At 37.9% G+C, this 25,996-nt stretch overlaps 1 protein-coding gene across 3 annotated transcripts in view; it reads left to right on the top strand.

Annotated features, from left to right (window-relative positions):
* DIP2B (disco interacting protein 2 homolog B) overlaps positions 1-25,996 on the top strand; it is a 215,057-nt gene that overhangs the window by 123,452 nt on the left and 65,609 nt on the right. For 2 of the 3 annotated variants that reach the window (XM_054591119.1, XM_054591117.1), the window contains exons 4-7: positions 9,638-9,763; positions 21,938-22,150; positions 25,128-25,283; positions 25,679-25,801. In XM_054591119.1, the coding sequence (XP_054447094.1) occupies positions 9,638-9,763; positions 21,938-22,150; positions 25,128-25,283; positions 25,679-25,801 (618 nt within the window). The remainder of the gene's footprint in view (positions 1-9,637; positions 9,764-21,937; positions 22,151-25,127; positions 25,284-25,678; positions 25,802-25,996) is intronic. The other variant, XM_054591118.1, reaches the window with a different exon arrangement.

Raw genomic sequence — 25,996 nt, 5'->3', positions numbered from 1 at the left:
ACAGCAAAAGACGGGCCCTTGGAGTTTAGGGGAGAGGGAGAGAGATACATGCCTTGAAGGATGAAAGGAGGACTGGAAAATTCTCTTTTATTTGATGGGGCCTTATTAACACCTATGACATTTCAACCAGTCATAATAAAATCTAAACAGACTTAGTTTCATGTTTTAGACTCATTGTCAGGAGATTGTATCTATTTAGAGTTTAGGTCATCTGACTTGATTCTTCTCTCTTTGCTTAGCCAAGAGGGTCTGACATTTCCAATGTATTTATTTGGTGCCTCTTTCTTGTGCACATCAAGATATCGTGTAACTTTCTACACACATGTTATGGTCACAAGTGTAGAAAATACACAGTTAATGCCTGAGATGGCAAGTGATCAGTCTGTCATTCCTTTTCTTTTCTTTTCTTTTCTTTTCTTTTTTTTTTTGAGAGAGAGAGATATATCCATTTGTTATTCCACTAATTTATGCGTTTATTGGTTGATTCTTGTATGTTCCCTGACCAGGGATCGAACAGGCAATCTTGGTTTATTGGGAGCTCTGACAAACTGAACAATCCGGCCAGGGTCTCATTGTCATTCGGACAACTCCTTTAATGTTAATCTTTTGAGCAATTAGCCACTGCAAACAAAACGAAAGCAAAAAAAAAAAAAAAAAAAAAAAAGGACTTTAAAGGAGTATCTGTATCACTCTATTCAGCTCCAACATTCGTGCAGGAAAAAGATACCCAGCTCTTAGGTGCTTCTGGCAGAGACATCCAAAGGCAGCTGTGTCTGGGGACTAAACTTCCAAAGTGATTTCTTTATCAAAGATCAAGACGAATTGTGTACTGGTGAATGAGTCCAGTCCAGTTAAGAGAGAGCGGGCTGTTCTTATCAATAAGAGGCTTTGCTAATACAGTAACTGTGAACATCTTTTCACATGGGTATATGGGCCAGGGTTTGTCATGTTAGGAAATAGGTGGGTGCTTTGATTTCTTCTGTGGTCTGATGCTATGAATTCTTGTGGCAGAGAAGAAAATTCTCTGCAATTATTATTCAAGTGGGTCTTCTAAAGCTTGTTTAATGTGAATAATTCTCTAGTTTTAGCAAATTGGCTATCACATGTTTCATATCTTACGCAAAAATATACTTTTGGAAAAGTATAATTTAATTGTGAGCATTTGATTTGCTGTTGTTCTGTTGTTGAGAAAGTGCATTTTCTGAGTACAAACAGTTGATCATTTGTTTTCCGAGGCAACTAAAAACTGTGTTTCGTCTAATACAAAAAGGATGTTTTTTGTATTTCACATATCTGAAATCAGGAGATGTTTTATGTAAAATGGCATCAGACTGAATTAAATATAGCAGTCTTGATTCAACTAAGTAAAGCTCAGGAACACTAAAATCGTGTAATAAATATAAATGCAGTAGAAAATAATTTCATTTCAGAGCCAAAAGTAAATTGGTATTGTGGTCTTAAAAGTGATAGTGCAACAGTTTTGCAACATCTTTTAAACTTTAAATAATTATACACTTTCACCCAGAAATCCCACTTCTAGGAGTTTCTTTTAAACACCTACCTATGTGCTCAAAGATACGTGTTTGTGTATGTTGTAGTATTGTTCGCAGTAACACAATGATTAAATAAGTTATAGTATGTCCATACAATGGAATTCTATGAAAGCTGGTTTTAGAATTCTGTGAAGGCTCATAGAAGAAAATGAGGTAGATCTATTTGTGCAGATACGAAGAAACGTACAAAATAGCCCTGGCTGGTGTTGCTCAGTGGATTGAGTGTGTCAGTTTGGGAAACGAAAGGTCGCCAGTTTAATTCCCAGTCAGGGCACATGCCTGTGTTGCAGACCAGGTCCCTGGATGGCGGCGTGTGAGAGGCAACTGATCAATGGATCTCTCTCACATTGAAGTTTCTTTCCCTCTCTTTCTCCCTCCCTTCCCCTCTCTCTAAAAGTAAATAAATAAAATCTTTAAAAAATGTACAAAATATATTTTTAAGTAACAAATGCAAGATACTATGTATTATAAAGTATGATTCAATTTTGTAAATATTAATAATAATAATTTACATTAGTATGTACACAGAGAAACCTGGAAAAATACATACCAGATTATTGAGGCGGGATTATTTCTGGGAAATGGTGGATCTAGGGAAAATTTTTACTTCAGCATTATGTGTGTTCTGATCTTTTTCCACTATGTATATTTTATCTAGTTTTTTTATTGTAAAATGTAAGATACATGTAACAAAATTTATGAATATTAATTTTAAACAAAAGATTACAAAAGATAGTTTTCAAAGTGATAGCTGTGGATAATTGATTTAAGGCTTTAAATCAATTTAAATTAATTATCATTCTTACTGATTCTTACTCTCAGTGTGGATTCTTCTGACTTAATGCTGGGAGCTAAATGCATTAGTAACTCCCTCTGTCACCCTAATTGAGAACTTTGCTGTCTCTGTCCAAATTTGGTCTTTGAGCTAGCGACATTTGCTAAGGTGGCTGCCGCGGGTTCACCAAGGCCATTTCATTTCTTTTTAATATACTTTGTAATTCCAAGAAAGGTAAATTGAGTTCTGTTCAGCAGGCATTTATTGTAGACTTCCTAAGAGTTGAGCACAGTTTAGATGCTAGAGAAACCAGATGAAAACACAGGAATCCATTTTTTATACAAGTTACAGAAGCAATGTAGAAGGGGGGTGACCAGGGAAGGAGCCTGGGCTCTGGGTACTGTCGAGGGCAAGTTTCCTGGAAGCAGTAAAGTCTGAGCCATTTTGAAAAATGAATAGTCATCTGCTATATAGATATTCCAGGTTAAAAATATATAATTTGTAAAAACAGAGGAATGTGATTAAGTGCTAAATTAAAATTTCACTGCCCCTCTCCACCATCACACATAGTGTCAAAATTAATATGCCATCCTAATGTTAATAAACCTTGGTTCCTCTATTTTAATTTAAAATGTTAAAGTGGTTGGTACCTCAGAAATTGATAAAAATGGTATAATCTTGTTGGCTTGCAGGTAACTCCCTGAGCTGTACTTTTCTATTTAATGGCCTAACCTACCCACATACCTGCTTTTCAATCCATATATGAGGCCTGTCCGGAAAAAGTACAGCCATAGTTAATATAATGAGAACGGTTTGTGCCATATCGATGTAACCTGGCAGCCAAGGAGAGTGGACTGGAATGCACGTGTGTGGACAATGGCGACTTCACTGTACTAGTTGGTGGGTGTGGTAAACTCCATTGAGTGAGCATGTGTACTGTCTCATCTAATTCAAAATGACTAAGCGAGTGGAGCAATGAGACAGTATCCAATTTTGCATTAAACTTGAACATTCCTCCACGGAAATTATTCAGATGATTCAGAAGGCGGCAGCTATGGGCACTTGATGATTGGCAGCTTCATCACGACAGCGCACCCACTCATGCACCGCATCTTATGCAGAGTTTTTTGGTGAACCATCAAATCACCCAGATGACTCAGCCCCCTATATCCCAGGTTTGATGCCTTGCAACTTCTGGCTTTTCCCTAAACTAGAATCACCTTTGAAAGGGAAGAGATTTCAGACCCTTGATGAAATTCAGGAAAATATGACGGGGCAGCTGATGGCAATTGGGAGAACTGTGTGAGGTCCCAAGGTGCCTACTTTGAAGGGGACTGAGGTATCATTGTTCTATGTACAGTGTTTCTGGTACCTTGTATCTCCTCCAATAAATGTCTCTATTTTTCATATTACAATGGCTGAATACCTTCTGGACAGACCTTGTATATCTGTCTCTCTGTCTCTCTAAAGTAACGTCCTAACAGGTATGGGTGCTTAGTGTCTGTTCTGCCCCCAGCCCTTAAAGCCCTGTTGTGCCACTTATGTACCATGTCTTAAACTACTTAATAAAAGCAAACCAAGAATAGGAGCAGCTACTGTAACACTGTAAAATAACATTTTCCACTTATCTCTTTGGGAAAGATTGGGGGTGGGTGAAGGGTCCACTGCTATCTATAGATGTGGGGAAATGGACAATCTCTTACCCCCGTAAGTAGAAATCTTATTTCTCTTGTTACTAATGAGATTAGACATTTGGGGATATGTTTGTTATCCATTTGTGCTTTTTCTATAAATTACCTGTACATTTCCTAAGCCTATTTTTTAAAAAAAGAGTTGTTTATTTCTTCTAATTTATTTGCAAGAGCCTTTTTTAAAAAACCTAAGGAGACTAACATTCAGTTTCCTTACTAAGTTATAGGTCTGCTCTGATTTTCTCTTTCTTCATGATTCAATTTTGATAGGTTGTATCTTTTGTGGAATTTATCTATTTAGGTTATCCAGTTAGTGGTATATAATTATTCATAGCAATCTCTTGCATTTCGTGGCATCAGTGGTAATGTTTACTCTTCATTTCTGACTTTAGTTATTTGAGTCTTCTCTCATTTTTTCTTGTAAATCTAGCTAAAGGTTTGTCCACTTTGTTGATCTTTTAAAAAAAAACCAACTCTATTTTCATTGATTTCCCCCCCATTTTTTAAATTCTCTGTTTTTATTTCTGCTTTAATCTGTTATTTCTTCTTTTTGCTTACTTTGGTTTTAGTCTGTTCTTTTTTGAGTTATTTCAGGTATAAAGTTAGATTGTTGGCTTGAGATCTTCCCTCCCCACCCCCAAAAAACACTTTTGATTGGTAACAACCCACCAAAACAATGTCAAAAGACAAATGACAAACTGAAAGAAAAATATTTCTAACATATGTCAGAGATAAAGAGCTACTGTCCTTTACATATTAAGATCTCTTAAAAATTAAGGGAAGATAAACTGAGAAACCCAATGGAAAAATGATCAAGTGACATGAGCGTTCATTCACTTCATTTACAAACAAACATTAAATGGCCCTTAAATACTTTGTACAGATGTTTAATCTCACCAATGATAAAAGAATTGCAAATTGAAAGTATACTGAGATGCCATTTCTCAGCCGCCAGGCTGGCAACAGTCAGACAGCGGGACAGCACACTCAGAAGGGGAGGCTGCGGGGACAGGCACTCCTGGACATTACTGGGCGTGAGGGAGCGCGACGAGGCTCTTTGGAGGGGAATTTGACAAGATGTAACAATTAAAAATATATTCACTTTTTTATATTCACAAGTGATTTAGGAGTCTCACTTGTAGGAATTTACCCTGAAAATACACTCTCATCAGTATATAAATATATTGTCATCATTGTTTGTAGTTGTAAAATGCTGAAAATACTTAAATGGTAGTAACCGAATAAACTGGATGGAGTGCTCTGCAGCTGTCAAAAAGAATGAAGATCTCTAGTAGCTGATATAGAATGATTTCCAGGATAAGTTATTAAGTGAAAAGTACAGTGCAAAAAAAGTATATGTAATATACTACCTTTGTGTAGAAAAGATGGGAAAATGAGAAAATGAACACTCACCTGCTTATTTTTGCAAAAAGAAATAGAGGAAGGATAAACCTATAACTAAGGAGGTTGGTTACCTATAGAGAGTGGGTGGAATTAGGGTAGAAATGATCGTTGGAGGCAGTAATCCATCTTTAAGTTTACCTTTTGGAACTGTCTTAATGAAAAGAAAATTGTTTTTCTACTCACACCATTCCTGACACTAAATGTGTGGGTTTTCTACACCAAGCAGTTCTTCAGTTGTCTGCAGACATCAAGAAGGTATCCTGTAATTTAATACAGTTCTGACACTAACTACCTGGAGTTACTGCAGACTCCACAAGGTAAGGGCTCATTCCCACAGGACTGCCCCACCCTCAGATGCCAGTCACAAGCAGTGGGTTTCCATGTTACCCACACCTCTGGCTATAAATCGGCATTTTTATGACCCCCTCTTCAGGTTTGATAATTTGCTATATTGGCTAACAGAACTCAGGGAAGTACTGTTACCAGTTTATTATAAAGAATATAAATGATCAGCCAGATAAAAAGGTATATAGGGCAAGGTCCAGAAGAGTCCCAGGCCCAGGCGTTTCTTTTGCCATGGAGTTTGGGATGCACCACCCTGCCGGTATGTGGATGTGTTCACTATCCCGGAAGCTCTCTAAACCCCCTTGTTTAGGGTTTTTATGGATGTTCCATTACGTATATACGTGCTTGATGAAATCATTGTCATTGGTGAGTGTCCCCAGCCCCTCTCCCCTCCCTGGAGGATGGAAGGTAAGGTTGAAAGTTCCAGGCTTGTAATCATGGCTTGGTCTTTCTTGTGAACAGCCCCCATCCTGAAGACACTCCTATTACTCACAAAATTACAGGGATTTTAGGAGCTCAGTGTCAGAAACTGCAGGAGACCAGATGTATATTTCTTATATTGTGACATAATATTTAACTACAACATTGGGAGGGGCCTATGGCATATAAATAAAAACAAATGATCCTACCTATATTATTCAGTAGGATAATATAGCCACATCAAAGAAGAAGGGGGTGAGAACTAACCCAAACAGCTTTTGAACACAGTATTTTAACTCAGACTAAAGATAAAAGAACTGCAAACAAATACTGAACCCTAGTTAAAAAGATTTATTTTTCATAGTGCTATGATAGCAATTTCATAGCTGCTTTCTGTGTATTGTAGGATTGAGTGAACAAGTAAACTATGTAGATAATATTGTGAATCAGGTTTCTTACTATTAGAGAAGGGAGTTACAAATGGGAAGGGGGAAGATTAGAATGAAATTCTTGGTGTAAAATTGGAATTAGAGGTATTAATATGAACTCAAGGTTTCCAGAATCAGACCTGTATCAGACAAACTCATGGTTTTTTAAATAGATATAGATGGAAACATATGTAGATATATGTTTGAATATTTGTTTATGCTTATATTTATATTTCTTTATCCACTGGAAGGGCTTAGAAGAAAGATAACTCAGTAGTACAGAGTGCTTCTAATGCTACGATCTTGGTTTCTAAGTACCATTCTCCATTAAGAGGAGCCAGGGCTCCTCGGAGAAATGTATCATTTTGATGCTGGAGCAGGGAACATATGAGGCTGGAACATCTTGTACCAAAAAATAAAGAACTGCTCAAAACAATGTGTATGTGGCGAAAGGACATAAGAGCTGGTTTGAAGGGGCTCCTCTTGGCCAAACCTGAGATGATATTAGCACAGCATCAAAATAAATAGTGATAATAACAAAATAATCATGGAATAAAATGAGAATCAGTAGGTCCGTATTGATATTCAGGGTCTGGCACAAATAATGCCCCTTTTTTATTACAAAATCTTTTATTGAAGAATCATAAGCATGTACTTCTGCAACGTAGCAATATCACCCTCAAGCACACCATGTGACATGCTAGGCGAAATGTCCAAATTAAAACTATAAACTAATACATCCATATTATTACCCTGCCAACCACACTCTAGGCATTACTTCTGCTGGACCCTGTATACCGTCATGGAACACTTAACAGCAGGGGTATGTTCGGAGGGTTCATTGTTAGGCAGTTTCTTCACTGTGCAAACATTAGAGTGCACTTACAGAAACCTAGATGGTATAGCTTACTACACACCTGGTAGTATATGGTATAGCCTGTTACTCCTGGGCTACAACTGTGCAACATGTTACTGGACAAAACAACATGAGATTAAGTCAAGCACAAGAGAAAAATAATACAATCAAGAGACACAGTAAACACAAGATGTGTGAGGCTGCTCTTCGCATAACATGGCATATTGTTTTACACTAAACATTTTTTAATATAAGTAGAAAGTATACACTCTAAAATAATGATAAAAATATAGTAAATACATAAACAATAACATTTATTACCATTATCAAATATTATGCACTATACATAATTGTATGTGCTGTATTTTTATATGATTGGTAGGGCAGTAGGTGTGTTTACAACAGCATCACCACGAACGTGAGTTAATGTGCTGCGTTACGATGCTAGGCAATAGGAACTTTTCATCTCCATTATAATATTAAGGGACCACTGTAGTATATGTGGTCTTTAGTTTTTTTCTTAGAATTCCACCAACTAATACACAGAATGAATGATGAAGTTATAAAAACAGCATTTTGTAACCATTGTGGAAATAATTGATTCAGCCAAGAATCATTGATGGATCCTAAAATTAGTGGGTGAAAGTTTAATGAAGTAGATAACATTTACATAGTCTCAAAAGTATTCACCCATAAATTAATTAATTACACAAAGAGAAGAATAGTGGCTTTACAGTGGATTAACTTAGCAGACACCATCTTAACCAAGTACAATAATTAAAATCACTATCACCAGTACTAAGGCAGATGCATCCTGACATCATGTTTCAAGAAGACATTACTCCTGTGGTATTCCTGCCAAAATGTATAACCTGAATCTAATTTTGAAGAAGTATTAACAGAACCAAAGTTAAGGGAAAGTCAATAATATAACTAATCTGTACAAAAATGTCAATGTAATGAGAGACAAAGGTTGAGAAACTATTTCTGGTTATAGGATGATGAAGAGACATGACAACTAAATGTGATGTGTGATTCTATATTGGGTCCTGGATCAGGGAAAAGGGCAGAAAAACTCTAAAGGGCATGATTGGGACATTTGGCTACTTGGAATATAGGTTGTGGATTAGATACTAGTTTGTATCAATTTTGAATTTCTGGATTTTGATTAATGCACTGTGGTTATGTTAGCAAAATATCTTGTACGTCTCACCAATTGTTGGGATTAATTTTACAGAAATAGGATTAGACATGTGTGATGAAGTGAAAACACTGTATTATTCTTGCTGTGAATAGTTGCTATGAATAATAGCAAAAATTTGGAAACTAGGTTGCTTAAACCAATTATGGCACAACAAGCAGTGAAATACTATGCAGCCCTTCCAATTATGTTGTAGGTCATCCTTCACACAGAACAATGTTTTTATTTAGTTAGTGAGGTTTTTTGTTGTTGTTAGATGAAACAGGTCAACTCAGGTTACTTTAAGTATCTGGGACAGATAAACAAAGGAGAAAATAATAAGATATCCTTAGAAAGAGAGAGAGAGCTCTGGGAATCTCAACCTTGAGGTTCAAGAACCTTTCTTCTAAGCAATGTTACTGAAGTAACTCCCAGCTAAGGCCTGCAGTTTCTGGGATCTGAGTTTAACCCCTCCCCCAAAGGATCTGATTGGTCCAGCTTGTATAAGGGGCACATTTATATACTACAGACAGGCCTTTAAGGATGGTTTGCATGTATATTGGGCTCATTTCTTGAGAAGAGGAAATTCTTGGGAACTAGGAAGGCACTTCCGTTGGTATCTACCTCAGTAGGATTGTGTAAGAGTGAAAAAAAAATCAAAGCAGAATACAAAATACTGCTTACAGTATGATTTGATTTTGTAGAAATATAAATTGAGTTTGGGGTGGGAGTGGAGAATCAAGGTTTCTGTCTGGTTATGTTAATTTTGAGATCCCAATTAGATGATTCAGGTGGAGGGCTGAATTCTATTGTAGCCAAAGGGACAAGCAGGTCACATCAGTCCTTATGTTTTAAAACAAATGATAAATAAAAATCACCCAGAAAGTCCCCCTTTTAACAATTGAGGCAGCTATATAGGTCAGCCCACAGAAGTAAAATACTTTAAGGGCCAGAAGCTGATAAATGCAAATGTTTGCTCTTTCAGATATTCACACAGAAGCAGTTCAAGCCGCCCTGGCGAAGCATAAAGAACAGAAAATGGCTTTGCCTATGCCAACCAAAAGGCGGTCCACATTTGTTCAGTCTCCTGCGGATGCCTGCACACCTCCGGGTAAGTTTGTCAGAGTCTTTCTCTCTGATAGTTGCTACTTTGATGTTCCTGAAATAAGTTCCAGTTTTGTGGGGGTTTTTTGAGGTAGGAGCCAGAACTCTCTCCTCGTCAGAGGTGTATCAGAGTATGCATGGAAGGGGGCTTGTTTTGGTTGTTGCATTGTAAACAACACACAGAAAAAGGCCTTAAGAGTAAAGCTATCTAAAATTTTTTTTTCCTCATTGGAATTTCTGGCATATCCTTGCTATATCCCCCAAAATCATGTAACCATAAATAAATGCAGGCTAAAACTTAGAGTGGTTAAATAGCTATTTTCATTGACATTCAAAATATGACCAATAGTCATGTATTTCTTTAACAAATTTATACTCCTAAGTCAGACGCTTTGTCTCTGCAACAGTCATAGGAGTAAATAGACTTGGGAAAAAATTATGTGTGTTATTAAAGATGATGGGAGAGCAGTCAGGCAAAGTTGTAATAGATCTGAAAACATGTATATGTGTTTATGTGTGTGTGTGTCAATATATTTTGTATGTATTTTAAGAATCACTTCCTATAATGGGGTCATGGGATCAGTGGGAACCAAGTGTCTTCATTCCACTTCTATTTCCCAGACAATTCTTAATCCCCCTAAGATAAATTTAAGAGTTATAACTTCATATTTGAGGAGCAACTGGAATGACTTTTAAGTTGTCTTATCTATTCAGAATTTTTCTCAAAGTTTTTAAAAAGTTCTTTTTAAATGAAATCCCAGCCAAGATCTCAGTATAGGCCTTGGAGACTAAAGATAGTAAATCTATTTTAGAGCTTCAGTGTGGTGTCAGTGTCCCTAATGTCATGTTACTGGTAATGACATCTTTGGGTAAAAGCCTTCTCCATATTGTTTTGGTCTAAACTACTCACTGTGTTTGGGGAGATTGCTGGGAAGGTTACATTATTGTGGTTGACCTGGATTCACAGCTGTCAAGTTGAGCTATTCATATGGATTCTATTCCCTTGGGCAGGTTCCTGTTCATAGTTTTCTCCTAGATTTTGGTTAACTTAGAGCATTTGGGTGTGCTGTGGGCTCATTAACCCTGTCTGCTTTTTTCTTCACATCTGTGGTGTCAATATGTTTGAAAGAGAAATAGCTCTGTGGCTTCAAGTGTTTCTCAGAACGCAACTCAGGATACCTCTGGCAGACCATCACAATGAGACGTTTTGTGTCTGTAATGGTGCATAATTCCAGTCCGCTCAATTCAAAATCTTGGATGGATTCCCTTCCACATTCATACAGCAGTTGGATCCTGGTGGACAAAGAGGGCTCTTAGTTAGTAGCTGTTCCTTATTGGCAGATTTTGCTACAGTGCAGCTGAGGATTCAGTTGTAGTAAATGGCAAAGGGTAGAGAGCAGTGTGACTCAGTTCTTAGAAAAAAACCCTCTCCAGAGCTGTATTAAAGAAATGCAGTTTCAGAGTAAACAGTCTGCTCTCAGGGCCTGGGTTAAATGTGAGAGTGCAGCAAAGGATCTTGAGAACGCTCAAAAGAAATGGAAACCTTTTTTATCCCCTTTTACAAAAGTCACTGCCTGAGGGGAATATACCAACCCTAGAAACAGTCTGAATGAGACCACAGTCCTTTGGAATTCATGCATTGCTAAACCCAAATATTCCACTCTGTCTGCAGCTTTAAAGATGTGGTATATGTTCTTGATCACCTTACATGTTTTAATAATTTCATGATTGTAAAGATTCAGTCCTTTTTCCTAAGAGCTTTAAAAGGTTTCCTATCCATTTATTTCCTCTTCTGGGGATTTTTGAATAGTATGTGCAAAACCTTGATGTGCTCTTGGGAACATTGTTACTGGAGCCCCCATGTTTTTCCTTGAGTCTGCCCACCTGTGCTCTGTGGCCCAAAGAAATGCATGAGCAAGAGTTCGCAGTATAGATACAAAAATAGTTTAAGATTGAATTGGCCAATCCAGAGGTGGGAAGCTAATGGTAAAGACCCAATTCCCTGATGGCATGTAAGTTACAGATTATATAGGGCAAAATCACAAGACACTGGGTTGGGGACCTGATCGGTCAGGGGTGAGGTAAGGGTAATGAATGATTTCTTCTGGTCTTGAGGACAGCTCCACGGTTTTGGTCTCATGGGAAAGTAGCCAGGCGGTCGTTCTACCTTAGGGGTCTGGACCTGAATCATAACTTGGGTCAAGAGATCTGGACCACGTGACTGTTCGTTAGGTCTGGGCTGCTGTCTCCTGCTGCCTACACAGGGTGGGGGAGTGTCACTGATGATGGGGGACGGCTGGGTCTGTGAGGGGTGGAGAGAGCGGGCGATGATTTCTAGAGCGAGGATTTAAAACTAAATTAATCAAACTCATAGGACCTTTGGTTTTAGTATCAGAAGAGGAGTTTTCTCCCACCATGGAGGAATATGATAAAAAAAAGAGCACCGTCTTTTTTTCACCCTCAAGAAGAGCACCCTCTGTAGTGGTTTCTCATACAGACCCCATAGGGAGTTAGATCTGGATGCTCTTGGTTAACAATTACGCGCATGCCTACGACAGATACTGTGACGGAATGAGAGAAGAACTCATAAAGCATTTGTTAGCACCTTTCAATTTAGGGGATGGAAAATGCTATTCCCAAGTTAGGATTATGAATCCATTCTCTCCAAGCTTCTGAGAGCCCCTAGGTAGAGATTTGGCTATCTCCTGTTCCTGTTGCAGTTTAAACCTCCATCTCCCAGAACCTCTTACAGAGTAACCCAGGGATGACAGGTAGGGTTTTATCTTGCATATTTACTCTGACATCCCCTGAAACAGTGGCATTTAGAAGAATGTGTAGACTTCAGTCAAGAGATGGGGAGGGAGAAGAGAATTGACATTAATTATTGCCGGTTAAAGGCTGTTTTTAAAAAAACAGGTTCTGGGCAGCTATAAAAAATAAACTTGCTATGACTTTGTTTCTAGAAAAGTTGTGCCACTCTTGCAAGGAAAAATTAACTTCCAACTTCACAGTATTTTAGTTGGGTTTTTCTTTGTGCGCCAGGAGGAGGTCACTTCCCTCAGGTCAAGACTGACCAGCCAGGCCCTCACACTTCGTGCACTGTCCCGGGGGAGCCTGGTTTGTGGGGTGCCTGCCTGAGCGTGCTCGCCAGTTAGCTTGTCTGGGGAGCGCTCATCACTTAATATTGGAGTTACTGAATTGATTGCAGTTTTAGAGCTATTTTTGGAGAGATTTAATAAAAAGGATTTAAGGAGTAAAATGTCATAAATCTTGGCTTCTTTATAGTATCACGTAGTATGGAAAGTACAGTAAATAGTTGGCATGGAAAAAAATTTCTTTTGTGTATAAACCATTCTCAAATAATAAAGTGTCAGTCAACCTAAAATTTCCTTATTGACATATACACTGATTTTTATTTTGTGGATTGAAATTTTCAAATTCTCCAAGTTGGTAGCAATCTATGGTTCTTTTGGTGTCCTTTCACAGAGTCTTTTAGACTGCTTGAAATACTGCCATCCAGTTCCCTTTATGTGCTGAAATCATTTACTAATGTCATGAGACAATTACCTCAGCTCTTTCTTTGTAAGGGTTCTTTGTGTAACACTATTACTCATTCATACAGATAAACACAATGTAAAAGCTGCAGCATATATTTTTCCCCTGTGAGCTTTTTCTGCACCCGGGTGGACTTACCCAACACTGCACTGAGAGTACCGGGATGACCAAATAGAACACATAATGACCCAGAAGCACAGCCAGATAATTCAAATGGCTTGAGTAGGAAGTCGCTTAAATTCAGATGTCAGTCCCACTCAGGGCTCTGCTTGAAGTGATCGTAGGAGTAATTCATTGCGCGAGACAAGGAGAATTTTACCTCTCTGTGTTACTCTGGCACCTGTGGACAGACTGGGATATTGTTATAGTTTTACCATACTTTAATAATGCTTTACGGGGTTATAGTATGTTGCAGTATATTAAGGACTTTCACATACCCATGGCTGCCCTGCTCCACTCAGTCCTCATGAGTGCTCTGTGAAGCAGGAAGGGCAGATTTCTTTAGAGATGAGGAAACAAACAGGTTCATAGTCACTTATTCAAGGTCAAAATGCAATTAAGCCTCAGGCTCGTCTTCTTGATTTTGATTTTCCACTCTACTAATGCCTCATGTTTGGGAAATCTTTGGTTACTTGAGAGATATTCATGTAAACATGGTACTGGAATGGGTGTTATTCTGTTGTTGTTTTTTTTTAAGTATATTTTATTGATTATACTATTAGAGTTGTCCCAGTTTTTCCCCCTTTGCCAACCTCTGCCCGGTATCCCGCTTCCCTCTGGCAATCTCCCCCCCAGCCCCAGCAGTTCATGTCCATAGGTCGTACATACAAGTTTGTTGGCTTCTCCGTTTCCTATAATGTTCTTGACATTCTCCTGTCTATTTTGTACCTACCAATTATGCTTCTTAATCCCTTCACCTTTTTCCCCATTCTCCCCCCTCCCCCTCCCTACTGATAATCCTCCAGATGATCTCCGGATCTATGATTCTGTTCCTTGTTCTGCTTGTTTGCTTATTTTGTTGTTTTTTTTTTGAGATTCAGTTGCTGATAGTTGTGAATTTGTTGCCATTTTAATGTTCATAGTTTTGATCTTCTTTTCCTTAGATAAGTCCCTTTAACATTTCATGTAATACTGGCGTGGTGATGATGAACTCCTTTAGCTTTACCTTGTCTGGGAAGCACTTTATCCGCCCTTCCATTCTAAATGATAGCTTTGCTGCTTAGAGTAATTTAGGTTGCAGGTCCTTGCTTTTCATCACTTTGAATACCTCTTGCCAGTCCCTTTTTGCCTACAAAGTTTCTTTTGAGAAATCAGCTGGTAGTCTCATGGGAACTCCTTTGTAGGTAAGTCTCTGCTTTTCTCTTACTGCTTTTAAGATTCTATCTTTCACCTTTGGCGTTTTAATTATGATGTGTCTTGGTGTGGTTCTCTTTGGGTCCCACTTGTTTGGGACTCTCTATGCTTACTGGACTTTATGTCTATTTCCTTCACCAAATTAGGGAAGTTTTCTTTCATTATTTTTTCCAAATAAGTTTTCAATTTCTTGCTTTTCCTCTTCTTCTTCTGGCACCCCTGTGATTCGGATGTTGGCACTTTTGGAGATGTCCCAGAGACTTCTTATTCTCTCTTCTTTTTTTTTAATTCTTGTTTCTTCCTTCTGTTCTAGCTAAATGTTTGTTTCTTTCTTATGTTCCAAATTGTTGATTTGAACCCCAGCTTCCTTCCTGTCACTGTCGATTCCCTGTGGATTTTTCTTTTCACTTAGTGTAGCCTTCACTTCTTCCCTTATGCTTTTGCCGTACTCAGTGAGTTCTTTGAGCATCCAGGTCACCAGTGTTTTGAACTCTGCATCTGATAAGTTGGCTATCTCCATTTCGCTTAGTTCTTTATCTGGGGTTTTGTTCTGTTCTTTCATATTTCTTTGTCTCCTCAATTTGGTAGCCTCCCTGTGTTTGTTTCTGTGTATTAGGTAGAGCTGCTTTTCCTCCCTGTCTTAGCGCACCTGTAAAGTTGTATGGGGCGGAGCCTTAGGTATTCACCAGGGTGGAGCAACGTACTTCATTGCTTTGTGCCTCTGTATTTTGGGGAGGGCTCAGAGAAGGGACAGTGCTGCTGTCTGGCCACTGGAGGCTTGCCCAGCACTCACCCTGTTTCCAGTCACTTCGCTGGAATGGGTATTATTCTAAACAATTTGAATAGCTATTGCCTTTTGAGAACATAGAGTCCAAAAATCATTCCGTTATTTGAACCTAGATTACCTGTCTGAATTACCAACTTGGGAGATTTTTTTTTTCTAAAAATTATAATTTTATTCAAAACCACAAGCAAAACAGAGCTGGCAAATCAGACCTCTGTAAATGTGCTCTAATAGATTTGTATCACTTAAATAGCATAGTTTTCATTATTAGTCTGAGCAGCAGTTCACAATTACTTAGGAGGCTAGTAAATATTCAGTATTCTTTAACCGAAGCACAATGAAAACCCACTCTAATAGATTGAATTTGTTTCTTTCAGTAATTGATTGTAAAATTTAAGGTTCGTCAATAAAAGTAATTTCATAGTTACCATTTATTGAGTACCCTCTGTGTACTGGTCAAAGGGGTAGGTACTTAACATATATTTTTCATTTTTAGTTCTCTCAACAGTCCTCTATCCTATTTTGCAATTGAGAAAACAGGTTTAGGGAGGCTCAACTAGCCCAACTTCTGTGTCTAGCTGTGTAGTCTTATTTGTTAATCTGAAAACTCCTAGAAACAGGGGAAAGAAAACTTCTCTTTAGAAATGCTAGACAAAATATAATCAGCTTCCTTTTAAATAACATAAAAGAACAACAGAGAGCAGGTCACCGGAAATGAGTGGTGAGATGGGGCATACTTTGGGGGGAGGGGAGGCAGTAAAGTAGGGACCTAAATTTTAGTGACCATAAGGATAGAAAAGATAAAACCTTGGACCTATATAAGATTGGAAGCTGGAATCAAGGTCCCTGGAGAGGCTTGTCTTTGCCAGAAGAGTGAATTTGAAAAAACCTAACTGCCAGCAAAAGATGCTTTCAAGAAAGCTTACCTTGCACCTGCCCTTGAGAAAACAGAGGTAGGGACCTTCCTAAGTACTGGTTAGTGTGTACAAGACTTAAATTTCACTATTGTACCTGGTAAGAACTAACATTAAAAAGTGAACTAACAGCACTGACCATCATGGCACAGTGGGTTGGGCGTTGTCCTGCAAAGCTGGGGTCACCAGTTCGATTCCCAGTCCGGGCGCATGCCTTGGTTGTGGGCCCAGCCCCCGGCTGGAAGCTCGTGAGGGGCAGCCCGTCTGTGTTTCCCTTCTTTCCTTTCTCCCTGCCTTCCGCTTTCTTTGCAAATAGGTTAAAAAAATTTTTTTTAAGTGAACTAACATAGAAGCTGATGAAAACCCTCTAGCATGTATATTTTCTGGGAAGATACAGCCTCAGCCCAGGCTCTTGGGATTCCCACAGCTACAGATCCACTGAATGTGAGCAAACTGTCCAAAAATAGAACACTCATTATGTGAGAGAATTCATAGAAAAAGAACAGCAACAAACAGAAGAATTAAGACCCCTAAAAACAGCTGTCAGTGACAGAACTAAGATTGAAATCCAGAGCAGTCAGACTTTAAAAGCCCATTCTCTAAACCACTTGGCATATTGCCTCTCTTTCTACCATGTTGTCAGTAAATATTTTCTGATAGTTTTGGTGCTCTAACAATTGCTGCATATTTTATCTAACTTTTCAAATAGGCCATAAGTAAAAAACAAAACAAACTCCCCACCCCAATATTATTTGTAATATTAATTAGTTTTGTAAACTTTTTGTTTTTAATGTGGGGAAATACCTAGAAAAACTGTGTTTAAAATCCCCATTTGGTAGAGTGACCCTGGAGTAATAAATTATAGTGAGTGCTCCTTCCCTCAGCGGTATCCCGTTTGGATAGTAATGGTCAGGCAGCTCATGGGACTCCTGCCAGGTAGGCTCTTTATGGTGATTTTCAGTCCTGGCCAGCTCTCTGTGCGCAGAGACACAGTATTGTGGGACGCTGGAAATCTCTTGGGTAGTTCTGAAAGTCCCCCCAGCCTTGCTGGTGAATCAGTATGCACCATGGTTGGGTTGGGTGCTAGGTTACTGTAAGCTGCTCAGAATTGTTGCCCAAAGTTGTTTTAGATTGACCTGCTTCCAGAACTAACGTTTTCACCTTCTGTTCCATATATGCTTTTACTCCTAGGCTGTCTCCTCGTGGGTGTCTAACAATTTTTTCCCTGTGCTTAAAACCTTTTTGTTGCCTATAGAGAACTTTCTTTGCCTCAGGTTGTGTAGACTGACTCCCAGGTATTACCATCCTCTCACTAAGGCATCATTTTTAGCACCACAGGTTTTTAAATTAGTTTTTATAGCTTTCTTGAATTATAATCAACATAAACAGCACATATTTAAAACATATCTTTGCTAAGTTTTCACATAGAAAAACCGTGAAACCATCAACACAATTAAGATACGTAAACTCCTAAGTTTCTCATGATTCTTTTGTGATTCCCACCTCTCCCTATCCTCATGAGGTATCCACTGTCTGTTTTCTGTTACTGTACATTAGTCTGCATTTTCTAGAATTTTATATAAATAAAACCATACGGTAGTACTTCTTTTGGCGGGGGGGTTAGGGGAAAGGTGTGACTTATTTTACTCAGCGTATTATTTTTAGATTCATCCATATTGTGTGTATCAGTACTATAGTTCATTCCCTTTTATTGCTGAGTAGTATTCCATCTTCTATAGAAACACCACAGTTTATCCATTCAGTTATTGATGGTTATTTGGGTTTTTAGCTACTATAAATAAAACTCCTATGAACATCCATATACAAGTCCTTGTATAGGTATGCTTTCATTTCTCAGGAGGGCAATGGGTATAGTATTTGTTTAACTTATAAATTAAATTTAATTAATAAACATTAATTTTTAGATATAATTTTTAGATGTAATTAATATGTTTTCCACCAAGAAGAGGGGAGTCCTCTCCACATATGGCCAAAGACTGACTGTAGGTAAGAGCAGTTAGTAAATTCAGGATTATTTTTCCTTAAGATCAACAAGCTAATTGTGTATGTGTCCTAATTGGTTATAAACAGAGTTTAAGCTTCTGGTGATCAGTATTAAATGATGCTGTGTTAAAATCATACCAGTTACAGCCCTGACCAGGTGGCTCAGTTGGTTGGAGCATCTTTCTCATACACGAAGGTTACAGGTTTGATCCCAGTCAGGACCAATGAATGCATAAATACGTGGGACAACAAATTGATCTGTCTCCCTCCCTCCCTCCCTCCAATGAATGCATAAATACATGGAACAACAAATTGATCTCTCTCTCTCTCTCTCTCTCTCTCTCTCTCTCTCTCACACACACACACACACACACACACACCAATAAATTAAAAAATCACACCAGTGATAAACTGTCAGGCAAACTGTGTTTTCAAAATTGTTTCTGTTGTGTAGACCTAGAGCTTAGGTAAGGTGAGTTCATGTTCAGGCAGAGCAGAACCAGTGGGAAAATGATAGCTTTATTTCTATTAATACTAATTTAATCTTGCCCAGATTTCTACTAATCCATTGTAATTTTCTTTATTACAGTTAAATAAACATGTAAATATTTAAGGGAACTTGTTTTTATCTTTAAAAAGATACAGTCCCCAGGAAGTGCTTACGTTTTGTGTAATCTTAACACATGATGAGTTTTAGGCTATGCCTGGCCAGTTTTGTGTCTCTGAGGTAACTCAGGGTGGGTCATTCAGGGAGGAGAAGGGGAGCTAACGTTCGCCATCCACCTGCTGCGTGCTGGCACTGCTGGGCTGCTTTCTGGACACTGTCTCATTCCATGGTCCCCCACTGCAGTTAGCATAAAGACCGTTTCCTTAGCATGTCTTCCATGGTCCTTAGCAACCCAGTGCTTTCCACTTGCCCAGCTTCATTTTCCTCACTATTAGTTTTGCATCCTGTGCTTCAGATAGTCTCATTTCTTTCAAATCTTCAAATGTGCCTTGTTTTCTGTCCCTTCCCAGCTTTCTCACATGCTATTTCCACTACTGGACTTTCTCCCTCCCTACCTTTCTGCTTCTCATAACTAATTTCTACTTACCTTTCTAGCCTGGGTTTAGGTCTCATTTCTTTGGGTGCCTGCCTTGAGCACATACTCTAATAAGACTATGTTCATGCTCACCATTCTATTTCAATCAAACTGGTGTATTATGTGATAGTATTTGTTGAATGGTTGAACAAACAGCCAGCCTTCTCAGATGGGTAATTTTATCTGCAAGTCACAAAGCTAGTAAGGGGTGGATACCAGAGAGCAAAAAAGAGGACATACACCAAAGCCCTGTTTTTTCCACTATACTAAGCCAAGGTGCCCACAGTTGTGGTCACTAAACCCTCTGAGGAGGACCGGCAGGCAAATGGGGTAATTAAGTTGACACAGTACACCTAATTACATAATTGATTCAATATAGAAACATAATAAAGCCAATTTTCCATAAACCAAATCATGAAAATACTGCTTTTACTAACTTTTGAAAATTGGGTTACTCTGATTTTAGACTTACACAGATTAAGTAAATGATTTAATAAAGACAGCCTACAAATCTAGTCGAGTTACGGGATCCAGTCCCAGTCATTTCTTGGTGCTCGTCGTCCTCAGAACTCAGTTAAAGCCTGTACTTGTCTCATTTTGATGAGGAAAAAAGTTTCAGCACTCAACTCTTGATCAGGGCGTGTTGCCTTTGCCAGAACTTGTATGAGTTACGACGCCACCCTGCAAGAGAAAATGTTTCATCACTCATTGCTTGCTTGGTACTCAGTTTCTACACTTGTCACGAGTTCTGGAATGAATTAATGACAAGTACCGAGGTACCACTGTACTTTCAAATTCACCTGTCCCATGTCCTCTACCGTTTCTTTAGCATGTTTGCAAAGATACAATTCTCTGTCTCCCAAGATACAGATGAAATATTAGAATAATTTTTGTGCAAAAATGCTTTCCTTAAAATGTTACAGATGCTCCTTATCATTTTCTTTAATTACTCTTCTTTTGCATTGTAGATCTCTTTCCCCTTTAAAGAACCTCATTGCTTTATCCTTTTGGGTCTGGTTACTACCTTCCTCTCCAGCCTTGTCTCTTGCCCCTTACCTCCTCAAAGTCTTGGCTCCATTTACATAGAAGTACGTGAAATCCCAAGCTGGGATTGGTACTTCTGGAGTGAAACCCTTTGCTTGCCCTATGTTTTAGCCTTTGTTGTATTCCTTGTGAAACAGCCTGGGTTGTGTGCTTCCTGTATTAGACTGGAAGCCTTTTTAGGGCCCTTCCTGTCTCATAAGAACTCATATACCTCAGAATCCCTGGAACCTGACATAGTTCCTGACATATATTAGTTACTTAGTACATTGTAAAAATATTTTTTGAAAAGTCAGCCTTGGGCTTCATATCTCCTTCAATATGAGATAGTAATTTGGAGGTAGTCCAGGGCAGGAAGCAAGGACAAACTTTCTTGCTCTGGCCCTGCAAAATTTGACTTCTAGATTAAATTAGTCTTTTGTAGTTCACATTTCTATTGACGGGTGTTAGCAGTGTTAGGGACTTAGAAGTTCACCTGAGTTATAAGAAAGTGTTCTGCAGGACTAACCACAGAATATTTAATTTAAAAAAAATTAATAAAATTCAGTCCACAGGCCATAAATTTTAACCTCCAAAATCATTTAAAAGGGTTTTTCTCACATCAGACCAAATGCCCTTAAACTTGTATGTCTCAGCAGCTTAGAGCCCTGGAATAAACCCCTGACTTCTACTTCCTTGACTATTCTATATTTGGTTGAACTTTTTTTCCCTCTTTTTTTCAACATGCTTTTTAAATTTAGGTCTTATTTTCCTGAAGTCAGAGTTGGGCTAAATACAGATATCAGCGAATTTCTCACAACTCTGAGAATTCAGAAGAGAAATACCGATCAGTGCCCTCTCCTGTCTTGTTTGGAAAGCTTACCTGTGCGAAGTGACCAGCTCGTCTGTTCCACTGAAACCTTGAAGGCCTCCAGGCTCCAGCATTGCTCCTTACTCCACAATAGTTCCCTAGCCTCTCGCCGACACTTAAGTCATTATAAATAAAAAGAAGCTTTTATATCTCCCTATCAAGATTATTTCCTTTTAAGTAAACACTAATTAATAAATACTTGTCAAAATCAGTATAGCAGCCTATCACAAGACTCTCTAATTAAGAGATTGAGGACAACATTTAAGCACTTCAGAATTACTTGAACATAAGTAAGATAAGCCAAAGAACTTAGATATTGATTAAACTTAGAACAGAAAAACAGTGAATGATGTTTAAATGTTCTAAAAGGGTTTTTTAAAAATAACTTTAAATTTCCTATAGATTTAGACTTTTATTTTTGTAAGCTTTGGTCCATAGACCTTTCCTTGTGATTCTGGAGAAGCTTGACATATTAATTTACCTTAAGAATGCGAATGTTTTGCTGGTGTCAGAATTGAATGTGTGATCAATGACCAAAAAGTAAAAGGTCTCTGTTCTAGGCAGGATCGAGAACAACTGTTTTTCTAATTCCACACAGACACGTCTTCAGCCTCCGAGGATGAGGGCTCTCTGAGACGCCAAGCTGCGCTCTCTGCTGCCTTACAACAGAGCTTACAGAATGCTGAGTCCTGGATCAACCGTTCAATTCAGGGATCGTCCACTTCTTCATCTGCATCTTCTACGCTGTCTCATGGAGAGGTCAAAGGAACCAGTGGGTCTCTAGCTGATGTATTTGCCAATACTCGAATAGGTAGGAGCTGGATCTACCGAAGAAGCCCAAATTATTTTCCATTTGGCTCCCAGTATCCAGGAGAGAGTTTATGATTTGTATTAGGTTCTTCAGAGAGGTATAAAAAGTAGAATTAGAAATAATATGACAGTTAACAAGGCAAGGAATGACACACCAGCAATACATTTGGAATGATAGTTACCACCTGCATTTTGGTGCATAGCATTGCCCACCTGAAGCCATAGCTATTTCCATAAGCAATACTCAAGCTGCAAGATGTAACACCAGTCTTAGCAAGGGTTTATCCCTGTTGAAGAACATTCTACCTGTTCAAATGTGTTAAAATATTAACATCTTAGATTTTTCCCCCAGGACTATTTACACTTTCTCAAACAAAAAAAAAAACATTAAACCTGAGCAAATTCTGTACTAAGAGAATTTCAGTGAGGCTCCTTTGTCTTTAGAATAAAGACTGGATTTATTGTCCTTGCTGCTGTGTTATTGCTACAACTAGAGTGTGCAGCCTGAGGATGTTGGTGTTCTGTGAGCTGCAGTGTGCTGGCACCTGTATGGTGTGTATGTAGCTTTTGCTTGGCTCAGCTTTATGTTTCTTTGTGTGTGTTTTTTAAGAGGTTGTGGCATCTGCAGATAAAGATACAGCTCAGATCTCTGCTTTTGCTTAACTGGTTGGTACATGCACTGAGTGATGTATATGAACATCATTTCGTGTGTCTGTTATACTTTTCCTATTTTTTTGACAATCAGTCACATTTTGGTATCTTAATTTTCATATCTGTGACCTTTTTGAATCACCTTATATGTATGTATATTTCATTTTGTTTATTTTTATTTTATTTATTTTTTCCAAACTATAAGAGAAAGTTTATTTAGGAAGTTACAGAGGCAAAAGAAAAGGGCCCTTGGAGCTTAGGAGAGAGAAAAGTAACGCTAATAGGCCCCGAGCAGAGGGGGAGGGTGGGGGGAGGGGAAAGTCGCAGTTATGCTCTTGGGAGGGAAAGCTCGCCTATATCTTTATTTTATTAATTAAAAAGAAAAACTTGGAAACATTTAAATTCAAGCCAGTAATTTTTAAACAATATAGCTGCCTTGAGGGTATGATTGCCCACATTTAAAAGCCAAGTGTCAATAGCAGTGATTTGTCCTGCACTCAGCTCTGCCCCATAATTCACTGACCCTCCTAGAGCAACTATGGGTGAGCATGCTCACCACCTCTTCTGTTTGGGAGGGTAAGCAACAGAGCCATCATTGGGCCAGGTTTTATTTTCACATTGGTCTAAAATGGAACAGTTTCACTTGTTAAAAATTATTTTCCTGATACACAGTTAACTTTACCTGAATTTTTGTTTATGAGATGATTTCATCTGACCTTACATTCTACTTCTTCTATTCTGTGGTGATAAAGTTAGTTATTCAGGTACTCCCAGAAGCCATTTTATCCAACATTATTGCCTTTTGGATGTTTGTTTTAAAAGAAGTGATTCATGTTTCTAATAGAAAAATTTGAAAATACAGATTAAAAAAATCTATAAATCCATTTACCATGGGTAACACTTTAGTGTTAATCTTTTAATCATATATCCTTCTAGACTATAAAATGAAATGGTACTAAACATAACATTCATAATCTGCTTTTCTTAGTGGTATATCACAGCTATCTGTTATGTCATTAATATATTGTAAAATTATACTATTGTTTTTTATGGTTTCATTGCGTAAATACGCCACTATATGGCTATGTCCTGGTTTAGCCATTCCCCAATTTTGGACATTTAAGTATTGTCCCTTTTTTTTTTTTTTGCTATTATAAAAACTGCTGGGATGAACATTCTTGATCACAGCTCTGTATATTTGTCTGATTATTTCCTTAGGAAGTATTCCTACAGGTGGAATTGCTGGATCAAATAGAATGTCTGATCAAAATGTCTGTTTTTAATGCTTTGTCACTACAGTATCCTACAGAAAGGATATACTGCAATATATTTGTGCTAGTACTATACTTATTATTTGTTTAGTTAGTACTATATTTGAAACTTTAAAAACTATTAAACTAGTAAATACAGATTTTGGGGACAGAGAGACCTTACTTCCAAATTGATTTTAGAAATTATTTATGTTATGATTTTTTCCTTTTTTATAGTTTTGAGTGGCTTTTTTATTATTCTTGTGAATTGTATATTTTCCTTCTAATTCTCTTTTTTTACTGCTCCAGATGTATTCTTCTCCTGAGTTTTTCTGGTAACATCCCTGTTGGATGGCCCTCTTCCAATTTATGTCATTCATTTTTCTATACTAAGAATCCCTCAATTTATATCACTCAGTTTCTTTATATTAAGAGTCCGTACATGAAACAGAGGACAGTAACACTAATCATGCTTAGAGCAAGGGAAGAACCTTATCGGTGAAGAAAATCAAAGTTACCTACGGGTCATTTTATAAAAATTAGAAGTGGATCTATCTGGTTTTCTTCATCTGGAAACCTGAGTGATCTGACCCTTGCCAAGGTATTATTCCTGTCTTCAGTGGAAGAAGAAATATTACAGATAAACCAATGTAAACATGAAGAAATGTTCTATAGACTAGATTATTAGTAGCTATATGATCATTCTTGGTTTCATTTTGAAGGCACTTGCACTTTTTATTTTATTACTATTTTTATATAACATTGATTTTCTACCACTCTTTCTATGTAGAAAAGAATGTTTTTGAGAAACATTTAATGATACAGGATTTGATCTTGCTAAGGCTACTTAAGTTTTTAAAAATAATTTTAGAAAGTTCATAAGCCCTGGCTTAACCTCTTGCTCTGTCATCCTATCTTGCTAGTAGAATTTGATTCAAAAGGTTGCTTTACAAGAGGTCATGCCTTGTTTACATAGTTTTCTTCCTTGTTAAAAAGCAAAAAATATATAAAAAATAAAAATTCTTAAGTTTACTGCTAATGTAATATAATTCTAAATATTGTTTTCTCCCCTCTTAGAGAATTTCTCTGCTCCCCCTGATGTCACTACAACTACCTCTTCTTCATCATCATCTTCCTCAATACGCCCAGCAAATATTGATCTGCCCCCCTCGGGGATAGTTAAAGGCATGCACAAAGGATCCAACAGGTCCAGCCTTATGGATACAGCTGATGGTAGGGAGTTCTTTTTGGTAGAAATCCTGTAACACACATCATTTTGAATGCCTTCTTTTCAGCAGCCTGCACTGTGGGAGCACTGACACTTGTTTAGACTTAGTCTGTACTTCCAAAAGATACTATGAACAAAAAGCAGCATAGAAAAAGAAAAGAATGCTATAAAAGGGAGAGTAGATAAAATCTTTAAGCAGTACATTAAAAATAGCACCATACTTGTTCTCTGTTGTCAAAACTTTTGCTGTGGACATATTTGTGTGTATTTGTCTCAGTTGAAATAGGATAAGACTGGGCAAAGGATAAACATCATTAGAAATAAAAGTTCCTAAGAAAATTGATGAACTAAAATATCCCTAAAATCAATTAATTTTGATTTACTGTTTTTTCCCTTATAGGTGTTCCTGTCAGTAGCAGAGTATCCACAAAAATCCAACAGCTTCTCAACACTCTGAAACGACCCAAAAGGCCTCCCTTAAAAGAATTTTTTGTGGATGACTCTGAAGAAATTGTGGAAGGTAGTAGTAATAATACCAAAAAGATACTTTCCATAAACAAACAGTTCTTAAGCAATTACTACATGTCAGGTACTGCAGTACTTAAGGATGAGCAAGACACCATTTTTGGTTGAAAGAGTTCGTAATTCTCAGCTCTTTTTCCCTAAGGATCATTTATATTTTAGGTCTCAGATGAAACGTAAGGAGGAAATGGGAGAG

Source organism: Pteronotus mesoamericanus, unplaced genomic scaffold, assembly GCF_021234165.1.
Source record: "Pteronotus mesoamericanus isolate MK-2021 breed Mesoamerican mustached bat unplaced genomic scaffold, CSHL_Meso_final scaffold_21, whole genome shotgun sequence".
Classification (NCBI taxonomy): Eukaryota; Metazoa; Chordata; class Mammalia; order Chiroptera; family Mormoopidae; genus Pteronotus; species Pteronotus mesoamericanus.
Note: the sequence above shows the minus strand (reverse complement) of the source record. Positions and strands in the feature narration are given on the sequence as shown.